The following is a 15,582-nucleotide window of genomic DNA, read 5'->3' as shown; positions in this document are numbered from 1 at the left end:
CCTATCTCACGGTATGCACTTCTCTCTCTTGATTCGACACTGAGTGGAACGATGTAAACATTTTTTCCCTTGACCTCTCTTGTCCATCCGCCCAGGCACTCCATGCTACCCTCATTATAAGACAGCTTCCTAGTTGTCATGCAAAGCATGCGGCATGCACCACTAGCTACCACGTGACTATCTTTGAATCATCATTCTCATTCTTGGAGCCACTGGAATATCAATCTTGGAGAATCTGCATAGCGGGGAGGATGGGCAGGAATTCGTCGCGAGAGATAGGATAAGTATATAAATATACAATTTATATTTAAAATTTCCAAATTTTTAACTTATCCAATCTCACGGTATGCACTTATCCCACGGTTGGTTGGATGCAGATACCCTGTGTCTTGTCAGTGCGAACAGTAGAACTGTGTAGACTGGAAACAACCGTAGATAGCGATGCACAAGGGAGGCCTGTTACGACTAGCGCAACTCCTATGCTTGTGACGAGTTCCTCTGAACTCCTTGGCTTACTAAAACCAACATCTCCCAGGGAGATGGGTGCTCCCGAGCGATGTGTTCGGCCGCAACCTCCGAAGAAGGACGCAGCTCAGCGAGAAAGGATGTCACTTCGCCACGAATTTCAAGGTACCCCTGTAAATTAAAGTCATAGACAATAATCAGGCTAGCAGCTGCTTCGAGAAAGCCCCCACAGACACCGACCAGGGGCGGGTGAAAGAGAAGCGCAACTCGGAAAACTCGCAGTTTTAACGTTCAGTTCCAGTCAACATCAAATGGACCCTCACTCCTTTACATAAGCTTAGTCAAAGGATGAGCCTGGCAACTTTGGAGTCGGAACGCAACGAAATCCACTGGAATTCGGGAGTGACAGACTTCACTGACATAATTGCTTCGAAAAGTAGAGGTCAGGAAACGTGAAATGTCGAACCCTTCCACATCTGATACAGAATCGAGCTCCAGATTCATCCAACCACCGAGGCGGTAGTATCTCTGTGTCTTAGTATAAAACTAAGTGAAGTAGTTCTAACCCATAAGCAATCAAAACATAAGGCAGACATCAAGTTCAGACTTATATTCAGGAAAATACAGGGAAGCAGCAACCGCGTGGGACCATTTTCCTATATCTGCGTTGGTGGGCCGTAGACAGCTGTTGTGCGAGAACAAGGGGTCCAAACTGGTACAGGCCTTGGACATCCTTGACTGAGAGGTCCCGAAGGTAGTGCGTGAGGAGAAGACCAAGTCAGATCGCCAAAAGCATCCTTCCATAATGGCGTGGAGAGAGCAGTTACTATGCAGAGCCATTGTAGACACTAACGCCCATGTCTCATGTGGATTGGAAGCTGTCGGGGCCGGTAACCCAGCGAAGGTGTAAGCCCGTAGGATGGTGGCTCTCATCCAGAAGGATAATGTGGTGCAAGACACTTCCGCCCTGGATGTTGAGGACAACGGAATGAAGAGGCGCTTGCAGAGACGGCGGCGATCTTTAGAAGCAGCAAGAAAAAATCTTCAAAGCCCTAACAGGGCAAAGCTGCAGGTCTTCATTGTCATGCGGCCCAAGGATCATGGACAACGGTGGGATGGTAAAAGTATCGATCAGGTTGTCCCAGCAACTGATTCTTCGCTACGAAATCCCAATGGAGACCGAGGAAGACTTTGCCATGCTTCTTTTGTTCGAACTGGACTCTGTTAACGTCCAAAGCATGGAGTTCAGAAATCCGAGCAGCTGTAGCCAAGGCCACAAGGAAAAAGGTCTTGAAGGAGATCTTCTCAAAGTCCTTCTGAGCTAGGGGTTCATAGTCCGCCGAGGCCAAATGACGCAGCACCACAGATAAATCCCATGCAGGAGGTCTAAACTTCTTAGACTGATCGGCCAACTTGAAGGACCGGAGCAAATACTGAAGCTCAGGAACCGCCGATGAGACCTTAGAGCCTGTGGTGGTAGCCAGGACCGAGTTGATCACAGCAAGGTAAGTGGCCAAAGTGGAACCCTTGAGCTTCTTAGACGACCGCAAATGCTGAAGAAACTCAGCGACGATTTGAGGCGAAGTAGAAACAGGAGATGTAATGCCTCTGGACGTGCAATATCTCTCAAAACATTTCCACTTCTCATCATAAAGTGAGCAGGTGGAAGTCCGATGAGCAGAAGTGATGGCCATAGCCACTCTCCGAGAATACCCCTTGGCGATTAAGGACTTCTGCAGATGCGCCAAACGTGCAGAGACAGGGTGTGAAGGGATACATGACGCCGATCAGAGTGAGGGTGTAACAGTAGGTCGTCCCGATCGGGAAGAGGAACTGGGTATAGGTCTGCGAGCTGTGCGAGATCGACAAACCAACTCCTGACTGGCCAGTGAGGCGCGACCAAAAGCAGTAGAATCTGCCTGGTCGCCGGAGTTTCAGTGACTCTGGGTAGAAGAGCCGGAGGGGAAAGGCGTAAGCTGAGCCCTTAAATCGCCAGAGTGACGGAGATCCCATGCTAGTTGGTCTGGTATCGGGTGAGACAAAGGCAGGAGCTGATGGTTGAGCCGGGCTCCCACACTTGGGGCCTTGATAAGAAGACCAGTTCCGAAAAGATCTGTGGGTTCAATTGCCACCCGCGGGGGAGACGGCCGATCGGAGCGGACAGCGATCTGGCGATGTTGGGAATGTGTCTGGCTCAAGCAGATGGCGAGGGAGTCGATCAGATGGAAGAACCGAACGCCAGCTGAAGAAGGATTGCTGAACCTATCGACCCGAGATGGTTGATGTACCAGACAACCGTGGAGTTGTCTGTCTGAATCAGCAGGGAGGACCCCTGAAGTTCCGTCGCCCAATGTCAAATGGCGAGAAGAACAACCAAGAACTCAAGTTCGTTGATGTGCAAGTCCCGTTCTGCGGACGACCACAGCCCGGCCGTCTGATGATGAAGAAAGTGAGCCCCAAAACCTTTGAGCGACCAACGACGAAAAAGTGGTGCACTGGAATGAACGGCATCAAACAAACTGCGGCAATCTGTTCTACAAGCCACCACTGAAGAAAAGGACGTAAGGATTCGGGAAGATGAATCAACTCCTTGAGATTCTCTGAGACGAGATACGGACGCAGGAAACGCTGCAACGGACACAGTTGCAATTGTCCCAGCAGTGTCAATGCCTGTGCTGATGTCAAGAGACCCAAAAGTTCCTGCCACTGTCGTAAGGTCCTGGCCTGTGACAGTGCTAACGGAACTAGCCGTTGAATTTTCAGCCATCTGTCTTGGGGACAAAAATCAGGCCCTGGTGCGTGTCGAAAGTTGCCCCGATGAATTGAAGGGTCTGGGTCGGTGTTAGTTTCAACTTCGCAGCGTTTAACAGCCAACCTAGTTGCTGGAGAAGCTTCATACTGAACTCCAACTGACGTAGAAGAACGACTGGGTCTCTCTGTGCCTGAATGCAGTCATCTATGTAACTTCAAATCGTGGAGATGAAGAAACCTGGTGATCGGCTTGGTGATCCTGGTAAATAGCCACGGGCCGTGGAAATTCCAAAAGGCAGGACAGCCCATTGATAATGGATCCCTTGGAACATGAATCGGAGGAATTTCCGCGAATCCGGATGAATGGGCACATGAAGATAAGCATCTTGAAGGTCTAGGCTGACAAGAAAATCCCTTTCTTCAGGATGGTGGGTGCGAAGAATGACGATCGATACCATCCGGAAGTGAGGTGGGCGCTGGAGATAGTGGGCATTGAAAAGTTTCATGTTGAAAATGAGTCATAGTTTTGTGGAGTTTTTCTTGGGAACCAGAAAGATGGGGGAATAGAATCCCGGAGTGCTGGGCGCCAGACCGAGAGACTGGACTGCATATTTCTCTATGAGCGTACCTATGGTGGAGTGAAGAAACTGGACCTGGTCTGCCGGGTAGCTGCGATGTACCGGATGCACTGTCAGGGGTGGGCGTCCGATGACTGGAAGTTGATAGCCTTTGGTGAGGAGGTCGGTAACGAAAGGATCATCTAGTATGGTCCATTTGGGAGCGAACCTCCCTAGTCTCCCGCCCACTGGAGAGTCGTAAATGGGGACGGCTGGAGGCGGGAGTTCCCAGTCGTGCCCTTGTTTCGACGAGTCACTGCTTGGGGCCTACTCCCAACCCCAGGGTCGGACTTGGAGGAAGTCGGGAAGAAGTGCCACGGGAGGATCTGCTACCTCTAGCTTGGGACGAATGGCCACGAAAACCCTGACACAGTTCCGGATGAGATGGCACAAACCGTGGAGGCCTTCTCTGTATCATGGAAACTTGCAGATGAGATTTCTGGAGTTTCAATAATTCCACCGAAACTTGAAATTGAGTGTCCCGATCCACCTTCGCTGAAACTTCCCCAATCATGCCATTAAACAAGGATTCTGCAGACCACGGTTGACGGAAGAGTTCAGCCTTAAACCTGTCATCCCATGAAGACAAATTGAGCGGGCCGTGACGTCGAACTGCCAGGAGATAACCAAGGAAATGAGACAGCTGGTCAAGTACGATCTGAAATTGGTCCAGTATAAGGGACATACAGCCCCTGATGTAAGCATCCTGATCGGTGAAAGAGTGCTCCACTGATGCCGCAACCTCGTCCACCGCCAAGATGATGCAATTGATCGAGGGTAAGGAGCGACGAATAGCTGTGTCCATGTGAGACAGTTCTCTGTCCTCAACTAGAAAGGCTGAACAAGTCCTCTTCCCGCAAAGTGTTTGGACATCTTCATCCACCGAAGGGGCAGTAGCCAATGACTAGAAACCATGGGAGTGAGCCGCCGGTAGGGAAAATCTAGGCGAAGACAGGCCATCCTTAATCCTTTTAAGGCTTTTAAAGGCATGATCCAAGGACGTAGTTAGATGAGCAATACAAGGCCGTGATGGGAAGGTAATAGACGCTAAGTCTCGTCTCATGGAGTGAGTGAGTTTGGTTTTGTAGCTCATGGAGAAGGACACCAGTTAAAGTCCTCGAGGTTCTGTGACATAGGGAGGTGGAGTTTCTCCACTATCCAAGCTAAAACTTGAGGTTCATCGACAAAGTCCAAACTTCCCTCTGGGGAATCCACAACCGAATGTGCTGGAGACGTAGGATCAGGTGGAACACCAGGACTAGGCGCCGTAACAGATGGTCTGAGGGGAGGAGCATTCCCCGTAGAGTGAGCAGCCTGTTGTTGATTCCAAGCAGTAGTAAGAGCACTTAACATCGCAGCCAGATCTGGGGGAGGAGTAGTTTCCTGCGCAGGAGTCCAGGAATCTGGCACAATCCGAGTAGAGAGACGCGAGGAGGCAGGAGTCCCGTTAGAAGTCGTAGCACGCTGAGATCGAAGCTCGGAACCCCGTTGATTAGATCGACGATCCGTAGAACCATATCTATGTCTGGAGGGGGACGAACCGGGAGAGGATGCACAAATGGAGACCCGCTGAGGAGAACGGGAGCGAGGAGGGGAGATATCGCAACGATAACGACGATCCCTGGATCTTGAACGATAGGCAGCAGTCAACGTGTAGGAGATCTAGGTTGACGGGTCGAGTGCACAGAACCGGAAGTCCCATGATGACAAGAAGACAAAGTCCGAGGAGGTGACTTGGAACGAAGAACCGATCTCAACGAAGCAGAGGGAGGCGTGTGCTTAGTTGAATGTGAACGAGTGGAAGAGTGGTATCTCGGCGGTGAAGTAGACCTACCAGGTCTATCCGGTGAACAAATCCGAATAATAATAGGAGACTGATCCAGACAACTCAGTGAAAGCCGCATTCGTGCTGAGGAGACAGTACTGTAGGATCCAACAGAGTTTGGGGAAGTACTCAGATGATCCGGAGAGAGGCATTACGCTGAATACCGCTTGGAAGAAGGCCGTTTCGGCAAAAGTCGATTCACCACATGCCGTCTGGGTGAAGTCTTCCGTTTTGGCGAACGTTGTTTCGACGAGGTACGATTAGGTGAAGTCTGTTTAGCAGACGATCGATCCAGAGAATGCTGAACCTTAGACTGGTGTTTCAATGAAGACCGGTTCAGCGAAAGCTGTTTCGTAGAGAGCCGGTCTAAGTTCTGGGGAAGGTGGACAGTCCGCGAAAGTCGAGGTGGAGGGGTGCAGACAGGCGAAGCGTGATCCGGCAAACTGTGATTCGATCTGGCAGGCTTCGGCGAAGCATAAGTCCAAGGTAGCTGGACGCAAGAAACAACACTTCTTTTCGCCGAATGGGAAGGAGATGGCGAAGTAACCACTGACAGGCGTTGAGGCGAGGTAGACTGGTTCCTCTCACTACTGGATGAACGACGAGAGCGAGAACGGCTTCTGCGCATGCGCTCTGCGCAGTCAGGCGTAGAGATCAGCTGATTCTTGTCCGAAACAGATAAGCCAGGTTGCCGAGATAACTGGTCCGGAGAACGAGAGACAGAGAGCGTAGTTCGAAGGTCCCGCTGTGTAGAGATATCCTGAGGGGTGGTAGCAGTCTCAACAACCACTACCCGGGACGTGGTCGAAGACGAAGGACTCGGGCTGGAATGTTGAGAGCCCAACAAATCGAAGGTCTTCCGATAAGTAAGAATCTGACAACGCTCTCATGAAATCCTCTTCATTCGAGGGAGGGGACTGTGACCGCCGAGCAGACAAAGTAGGACGCTTAAACTTGGGTCCTCTACCGCAAGAGCAGGTAACTCTAGCCGACAACCTCGCACCTCACTTTTCATGCTGAGCGGATCAGACAGAATGAGGGAGGGCGTTAGCATTACCCAAGGAGGACTTTCTTCAAAAATTCATAACCTCTACAGGTTTGTATAATTCTTTTCAGAAGAAGTCCTCCTTGGGGGTACTTATAAGCATAAAAACAGACTCCCAAAGATCAGAAAAACCGGGAGTGGCATTCTGTCTGACACACTGGTCCAACATGATAACGTAGTACAGCCCGTATGAAAATAGAAATCACACTTACCCAGTCAACGTGTCCGCCAATGTCAATCAAAAGTGACTAAGGCGTAGGACCCTGGGAGTCAAAGCTTAGTGCCCATTGGTCAATCGGTACACACCCCCAAGATAAAACTACACCTCCCATCCTGATTGGTGGAAGTGAGTAAAACTAGGGACTCGCCAAAACAAACTACTGTCCATAGCACACCGCCAGCCAAGCGGGAAAAATGGAAAATAGAAGCCAAAGGCACCGATACGATACCAAAGAGCGGAAATAAAACCGCCACCACATACCTTCACCAGTGCAAAATAGGGAGAATATACCGACACCAGTATAAAACAATGAGTAAATCAGCCACAAGGCTTACTCGCCTGGCGCAGCTACTCTGTCACTGTGGAGAATCGTCTGGCCCAAACCGAAACAGCGCTCACGCGAATGTTTGTCCAGCTGATAATGGCGAATGAGCGTGCTCGATCGGCTCCAAATAGCCACAGAGCATATCTCCTCAATGGGCAGAGCAGCCGCGACACGCTTTGGGCGTGGCAACTGCTCTAACCGAATGAGCCTTTTAAACCCTCTGGGGAGTCATACCCTTGTGTATGTAACCCATACATATTGCCGACCACGATCCACCTCGATATGGTCTGTGTGGTAACTGGGTGACCTACTTTATCGCCTCGTAACAGCAGAATAACTGCTTATCTTTAGGGATTGACTGTGTTCTCTTGACATACGTCTTAAGTGTCTTACGACGTCCAACACACATGTACTCTGGCGCTTGCTACCAGGCGAAGCAGGTGAAGCGTGAAGGCAGGTAAATCAATAGGGCGGTGACATGAAAGCGCTTTATCGATTTTTGGGCGGTAGGAATCAGGTAGCGAATACTTACCCTATCCTTATGAAAGCGGTAAGCTCCGGGTCTGAAGACATAGCATGAATGTCTCCCACCGATCTACCTGAAGTAATGGCCACCAAAATGCCGCTTTCCAACTTAACAGTTGGGCGACAATCCCGACCTATCGTAGAAGAAAGGACTAGATAGCCAATCTAAAGCGATGGACAGCTCCCATGGTGGACTGGTCCGGTCCGGACGACCGGACGCACTATGTCCACACCTGCTAAGAAACGCTGAACCAGAGGGTGTTGTCCTAAAAGGGCACCCTCGGTAGGAATGTGGAAAGCTGAAATAGCTGTGGAGTAGCCTCGGATAGTAGACGCGGCTAGGCCGGCTTCTAACCGGGACTGTAAAAACTCCAAAACTTCGACTACAGTCGAAGAAAAGGGATCAAGTATCCCTCTGTTTCCACACCAGCGCGCATAACAGGCCCATCTATCCTCATACTGTAAGTTAGTCGAATCCCTCCGCGAAGCCAGAATCAGAGATATCGGTGGGAACGCCCACAGGACCCTGTCCGTCCAATCTAGCTGGAAGGCATCGGAGGCGATTGCTCCCGGATCCGGGATCCTGGAGCAAAACACCGGAGTCTGGTTCGTCACCCCAGGGGCAAACAGATCCACCTGGAACGACCCGAACAACTGGGAGATAGCCCCGAATATCTCCCGGTCGAGTAACCACTCGTGAGGGGCCAGGATACGACGTGAGAGTGCATCTGCACGTACGTTGTCCTCCCCCGGGAGATACACAGGTAATACCCGTGTGTTGAACCGTCGCACCACAGCAGAACTGCCACGCCTCCTGGAGGAGTGACGGAGACACCGTACCGCCCTGCTTCAGGATATATAGGGACATCGCCGTTTGATTGTCCATTTCTAGGCAACCACGGTTCGAACCTGTTCCATGAAGGCGCTCGAATACCCGTCGGACCGCTCTCAATTCTAACGTTGACGCTGATGTGTAAGGTCGCTTCGTTCACGGACCAAAGTCCGGAAGCTGTGAGTCCCTAGGACCCCCCACCTGTGAGGGAGTAAGCCCCCGTCTGAATCGCGGAGCGTAGGGCACCGGGTCTCCAGAGGGATACCCTGACTAGATTCCGGTGTCGGGTCCACCACCTGAGGTGAGGATGAAGCCACTCTGGAGTTAGGAGGATAGTCGTAACTCCCCGAAGTGTGACCACAGCTGTGCTAACGCTTGCTGAATTGGTCGCATCCTCAGGCGGCGCATGCCAAACTACATCCACCGTCGCCGCCATGTTGCCTAGCAACTGAAGCCATGCTGCAGTGCTGAGGCCCTGGCGGACTGAAGGAATTGTACAACAACCCGTTGTACTTTGGAAATGCGGTCCTGAGACAGAGACTAAGCCCTGCTGTGTCTCGAATCTCGCCCCAAGAAAACCAGATCCTGGGGATGGAACCAGCTCGATTTCTTGAGGTTGATGACCCAACCCAACCTGGTGAGAATATCCATCACTGTCTGTGTGGATTCCCGACTCAAGTGAGTGGAAAGCGCCTGAGCAGCCAGTCGTCCAGATGCACGGGTAACAAAGTTGCCCTGTGCCCTGGCGACTTGAGCTAACACTAGCATGGTTTTGTGAACACCCTTGGCCGCGTGGAGATGCCGAAGGGGAGCACACTTAAACTGATAGCACTCCTCCGTCAAGGAAAACCGAGGTATTTCCTGAACTTCGGGGAGTGCATGGGTACATGAAGATGCAGCGTCCTTGAGGTCGATTGGCGTAAGCCAATCCCTGCCTCCACAGATGAGATCACCGACCGTAGTGTCTCCATCTTGAAGGACGGTACCTCTAGCAAACTGTTCAGACCCTTTAAATTGAGAATGGGTCTGAACCCTCCGATCCTTCTTGGTAACCAGGAAATAGGTTGAGTAAACCCTAAATTTTCCTGGCCCCTCGGAACCACCTCGGGATGGCTGCGCTTGTCCAGCAGCGCCTGGACCTCGCACGAGGAGAACATCGGCCTTTTCCTGAGAGTTCGGCACTGGCGCGCAGCGAATCCCGGAGAAAGGAGGAGGGCCTGCGCTACCACTGTGGCATATGCCCATCCCTGAGTGTGGACAGGACCCAGGGATTTGATGTGGCTTTCTCCCATTCGAAGGAAGAGGTAGCCGACGCCTACAGGGGCGTCGGGTAAGAGACGAGTGAATCCGGCAGTCGGCGGTGTAACAACTGCTTGTGCGGGACCAACAAGGGCTCGGAGGAATGCTTACTGGAAAAGCGGGGCTGACTTCCCCTTCCTCTGAAAATGCTGCTGAGAGGCGGCAGCCTTGCCCCTACCTCTACCCTTGCCCTTGCCCTCTACGTGCCTGAAGTGGAGCCCGTCCACCCGGCTTCTTTCCTTTCCTGAAGAGGAAGGGTAAGCTGAAGCACAGGGCCGGAAGGCGGTAGCGAGCAGTGAGGGGTTGTTCCAGTAAGGGCTTAGAGTCCTTAAACTGGCTAACGCCTCAGCGGCCTCCCTGACCACTGTCAATGCCCCGAGAACAGGGTTGAACCCATCCTGAGCGGCAAACAATAGCGCCTGCTGTGTAGCGGTGAGTATCTGGCCACAGACAGCCACAACCGGCGGAGGCCCATGACGCGGACACATCATCTGGCCTAGCCGACGACGAATGGCGTCGGCGTGCCAGATGTGAATGCACCTCCGTGAAGCTCACCATGCGCGTGGGCGGCGACCGTCGTCGTCCCGCCCTCCTGTCCACCAGCTTCCTCTGCAGGGCGAGAGGTATGCTGAGTGGACTGAAACTTAAGGTGTTGAGCGGCGTTACGGTATTGTTCCTCAAAGGCGATGAGACCGACTTCAACACCTGGTTGTTAGAAGTAAAGGGAAGCGACGCCGACCCTGACGAGCCGACGGCGTGGCTATGGCCAGATGACCCTCCAGAGGCGACTGAGGCATAAATACACTTTCGTCTACCACCAGGGGTCGTAAAAGCGCCCTCTCTCCCATCAGGTAAGCGCCGGTTCAGCTCAGGAAGATCGGCGTGACCGGCCTCCTGAGAAGGAGAGGGTTAATAACCTCACTGATCAGTGGCGGTAAAAAATCGCCATAAGTGGGCCTCGGCGACCGACCGCGAAGACAGCGCCTCCCGGAGAGCCGAAACTCCAGCGGTCGGGGTCGTCTGGCGGCCACGACCACCTGCTGGCAAAAGGGCGCATAATCGTTCCCTTACTTGCGCAGGGGCGGACTCAGCGAAGGAACCTTCCCCGGCGTCTCATGCCCCGTGTCGTCATCCATGGCTTCCTCCTCCCGCTCCCCGGCAGCGAACTCTCGGTATCAGAGTAAGCCTCCGAGAACCGCGGAAGTCGGTTCCACAGAACAAAGATAGAGAGCCATAAGAGCCAAAGGCGCCTGGCCCGACCGACCCTAGGCTCGAGGTTGAGCCAGGTTGCCGAGGACCCAGGAAGAGCCTGCGAGACAGGATTCCCGAAGGAGCGTAAGGCCGAGTAGGCCGGTAGCACCGGCATTTCGGGGAAACCCGCTTGTGAGTTGGTAGCAAGCGATGCAGACCCGTATCCAACACGCTAGTACTCTGCGCTGAGCGGCCGGCTTCGGGCCAGCCACAGGCGCACCAGCAGAGGGTCACCAGAGCCAAGGCTCAAGGTAGCGACCCCCTCAGGGGTAGAACCGTCCCGGACGGGCCGAGGCAGGAACCCCGACAGGCGACCTCTGAGCACCGCCAACTCGAGCGGAAGCGATCTCCTCCACGGAGACCGGACATCGGCGTCGAGATCAGCGGCGAACCGAAGTCATCTGTTGCTGCAATATGGATGTTAAATCATTAATACATACGGGTGCAGATTCTGATTGAGTGGTGGAAGTGGAGGGATAGGGGAAGAAGGTTTAACCGCCGTCTTGGCCGCACCCCCCCACCCCACTAGAAGAAGAAGAACTCTTCTTGCTTTTAGCCACTTTAGATGGTGGGTCCTGTGCCCATAAGTCCCCCGCCTGCAGCAGATTTGTATAAAACAAAAGTCTGCGGAGCGGCGGCTTCGCCGTCGTCTTTGGTGAAAATCTGGCAGTTCTCACCGCGATTGATCATCATGATGTTCAACAGCCAAACAACGTAGGCACACATCGTCGCGAATCCTGAGGTGGCAACATTGCGCACATGCCGCGCCGCGGGTGAAACTGTAACAAACAGAACCATTTATCATGGAAACTGATGTACAGTCTAAAAACACACATATATGCAACACCGTAAAATATAATACATACGGGCGATAAACCCTATGTGAAAAGCTAAGGCAGGTTTACCCTTTAACATATCATGAACAAGGGTGAAAATGCAAGCTTCCTCGCGTAACATATATAAGCGTAAATGTTATATGAAAAAACTTACCCCAACTCACCTTTTGCTGAAAGTGTAAGCGTTAGGCAAACCTACCATAGTAATAATAAGAAATTACCCTCCCCTAAGCGATGTAACTGCAAAAGTTACAACCGTAGGACAGAAGGAAGCCAAACCGACCGCCATCTTGCCTGCAGCATGGCTGGAAAATGGAGCCTGTCCGACTAAGTTACAACAATCATGAATGAAAAAATCAACCTACAATTCCACTAAAGCCGTGCGAGAGAAAAGAGGAACCATACATACATTAGTTGATTCTGTAACACTCATTTTGATTTCCTTTTCACAATGAACTACGCCGTCTGTCTTCTGAGGCGACAGCATGAAAAGTGAGGTCGCGAGGTTGTCGGCTAGAGTTACCTGCTCTTGCGGTGGGGGCCAGCTGGGAATAGGCCCTGTAAGGGAATGGTCTCATAGCGCCCAGAGCGTGTTTTTTCGTTTTGTAAATATTTTTATTGAAATATAGTTACAACTGTCGTAGGTTTCAAAATGGACATTTTAATGCCTATAAGTACCCCAAGGAGGACTTCTTCTGAAAAAGAATTCCCTTTCTTGGAGGGACTGGGTCCGTCAAGTGAAGCGGCATAACGAGCTCTGTCAGCAACACGACAAGAGCAAGCCGGAGTGTAGTCACCAAACGCCTCGAAGGTAAGATCCTTGCATTTACACATTTACACTGTCCCACACAGTCAACACAATACGCATGTGGAACACTCGTGGAGAACACTTTATTACACTGGGAGCATTGTTGCTCTTTTATGGCTGGTCAGCTTTCCCCATGTTGTAAACTAAGTTGAAAACACTGAGCAAAGCAAAACACGTTCACACTCAAGTGCGACAAGAAAGAGAATAATGATTCAGAGATAGTCACGTGGGTAGCTAGTGGTGGATGCCGCATGCTTTGCATGATAATGAGGGTAGCATGGAGTGCTTGGGCGGATGGACAAGAGAGGCCAATGGAAAAAAAGGTTTACATCGTTCCACTCAGTGTCGAATCAAGAGAGAGAAGTGCATACCGTGAGATAGGATAAGTTTAAAAATATGTACATTACTAACATTTACCATCTGGAATATTTACAACGATTTCTTGACAACTTACTTAAAAATCTTTACATAAATGATAAGTAGAGACAATCTGACAATACTAAGCAACTGATCTCAGAATCTGACACTGTTCCATCATTCAGGGGAGGTAACTCTCCTGCACCTTACCCTGGCACTTGTGTTGCCCTCCATCTCATCCACAATGTCCTTGATGTTCAGCTCCAGCTTGGCCTTCTTCTTTGTGAGGTCCTGGTTCTCGCTCACCATTGTGTCCTTCTCATCCAAGATGGTCTGCATCCGACTCTTCAGGTCCTTCAGGTCTCGGTTGATGGACTGAACACAGATATGTGTTTGTATTAGCTGGTATGGGTGAAATGACTGACTGACTGACTGAGTTTGGTTTTACGCCGCTTTTAGCAATATTCCAGCAACATCACGGCAGGGGACACCAGAAATGGGCTTCAAACATTGTACCCATGTGGGGATTCGAACCCGGGTCTTCGGCGTGACGAGCCAAGGCTTTAACCACTAGGCTACCCCACCGCCCCCTATGGGTGAAATGAGTTTCATCCAACAACAAACAGTAACTCAGCTGTATCTTGGTAGCATTACAGAGAAGTGTGGTCAGGTTTGGTGCAAGCAAACAAATGGTTCATAGTACTTTCAACATTAGATAATAAGCCCTGAGTCCTTGGCATCTATTGCTACAATACCTAAACCCATCGACCCCAGGGTCATGAAACAGACTTTCATCTTTTATTTGAACACTTTTATGCTACTAACGGTGGAATACTTACCTTGACTTTGTCTGTTGCTTGTTGCTGACTATCCCGAAGCTTCTGACTCATCTGACCACTGTTGTCACGCTTCTCTTGTAGCTGAAATAAAGGGAGAAAACTCCTACAGTTTAGCCCACTAGCAGTCTGACACAGACTGTATTATTATGACACATGAAGGACACTGTACAATGGACTACACCCTTAGTGCATTGCTTGTTTGTTTAACAACACTAAGCAATATTCCAGCGGTCTGTAGATAATCTAGTCTGGACCAGGCAATGCTGTGATCAGCATCATGAGCATCAATCTACACAACTGAGATTCAATAACGTGTCAACCAAGTCAGCAAGTCTGACCACCCTATCCCGTTAGTCACCTCTTACGACAAGCATGGGTTGTTGAAAAACAATTCTAATCCAGATCTTCATGGGTCACACTTTTGAAAATCTAGGTAAGAATGTGTCTTCGGCAAACCATGACTGGCTTAATGTGCGAGGTGACTATACTTATCAGAAGAAGCCATCAATTTGATAAGGGGTCGGGCTCTGACTTGGTTGATGCATGAAGTTATATCCCAGTTGAATATAATAATGCTCTTGATTTCCTATTCCCGAATCAATAATTTAAAATCCCCAACATTTTGCTGGTATATTACTGAGTTTGACCGACCTGATGTGTTCAGCTTGTAAATGCACTAATTCTATTGCTTTTTACTTACAAGTTACCATTAATCATCATTACCAGCACATACGGTGTGTATTCACTACTCAATTATGCATAACAATTAAGCATGAAACCACAGCTCGATGCATGACAAAAATTGTCAGTATGCCGCACTTCAACTTACTTCATCCAGTTTTTTCCTTGTGTCTCTCAACTCATGGTCATGGATGGTGTATTCAAGAGATCTGACAACAAAACAGAAGAACATTTATATCACTAATCACTAAAGCAACACCTAAAATATTAATACATCCCCCACAGGTAAAATATGGTTTAATATTGCATTCAAGATACTTATATTCACAGAGCAACATGGATGTGTGTGCGCTTGTTTATACTAACATAAACTCACCCATATCAGTGAGTGAGTATGGTTTTATGCAAGTTTTAGCAATATTAGATCAATATCATGGCGGGGCACACGAGAAATGGGTTCACACATTGTACCCATGTGGGGAATCGAAACCAGATCCTCAGCGTGACAAGTGGACGCTTTAACAATCAGGCTACCCCCAAAACCCTCACCCATATTAACAAACTTCCAGATATACAAATCATAGTTAATCAATGTTCAGTGCATGTATGTAAACATTCCCTGTAGTAAGTACATGGGAGGGGTTACTGGATTAACACGGTACAACTAAAGAGGGATGTCATACCTCCTCATCTTGTCCCACTTCTGGTACTCTTTCAACTCCTCCTTCTCAGACTCCAGGGTATCCAGCCTCTCCTCGATGTACTTCAGCAGGTCGTTGATCTTCTCACGCTTTCCCTCTGACAACACATGAACATAGTGCTTGACATAGTGCTAGAAACATCCCCACAGAAACTACCAACCTATCACTCAACCTGTCAAGATCCAGGTTAGAACTTCTCACGCTT

At 50.2% G+C, this 15,582-nt stretch overlaps 1 protein-coding gene across 1 annotated transcript in view; it reads right to left on the bottom strand.

Annotated features, from left to right (window-relative positions):
- LOC124259120 (structural maintenance of chromosomes protein 3-like) overlaps window positions 1–15,582 on the bottom strand; it is a 54,020-nt gene that overhangs the window by 34,730 nt on the left and 3,708 nt on the right. The window contains exons 8-11 of the mRNA XM_046693216.1: window positions 15,360–15,474; window positions 14,825–14,885; window positions 13,996–14,076; window positions 13,367–13,531 (exon numbers count right to left, since the gene is read on the bottom strand). Of these exons, the coding sequence (XP_046549172.1) occupies window positions 13,367–13,531; window positions 13,996–14,076; window positions 14,825–14,885; window positions 15,360–15,474 (422 nt within the window). The remainder of the gene's footprint in view (window positions 1–13,366; window positions 13,532–13,995; window positions 14,077–14,824; window positions 14,886–15,359; window positions 15,475–15,582) is intronic.

The sequence above is a fragment of the Haliotis rubra genome, unplaced genomic scaffold (genome assembly GCF_003918875.1).
Source record: "Haliotis rubra isolate DU_JTF1 unplaced genomic scaffold, ASM391887v1 Scf118, whole genome shotgun sequence".
NCBI lineage: Eukaryota > Metazoa > Mollusca > Gastropoda > Lepetellida > Haliotidae > Haliotis > Haliotis rubra.
The sequence above is the reverse complement of the archived record's forward strand: the minus strand, read 5'-3'. Positions and strand labels throughout refer to the sequence as shown.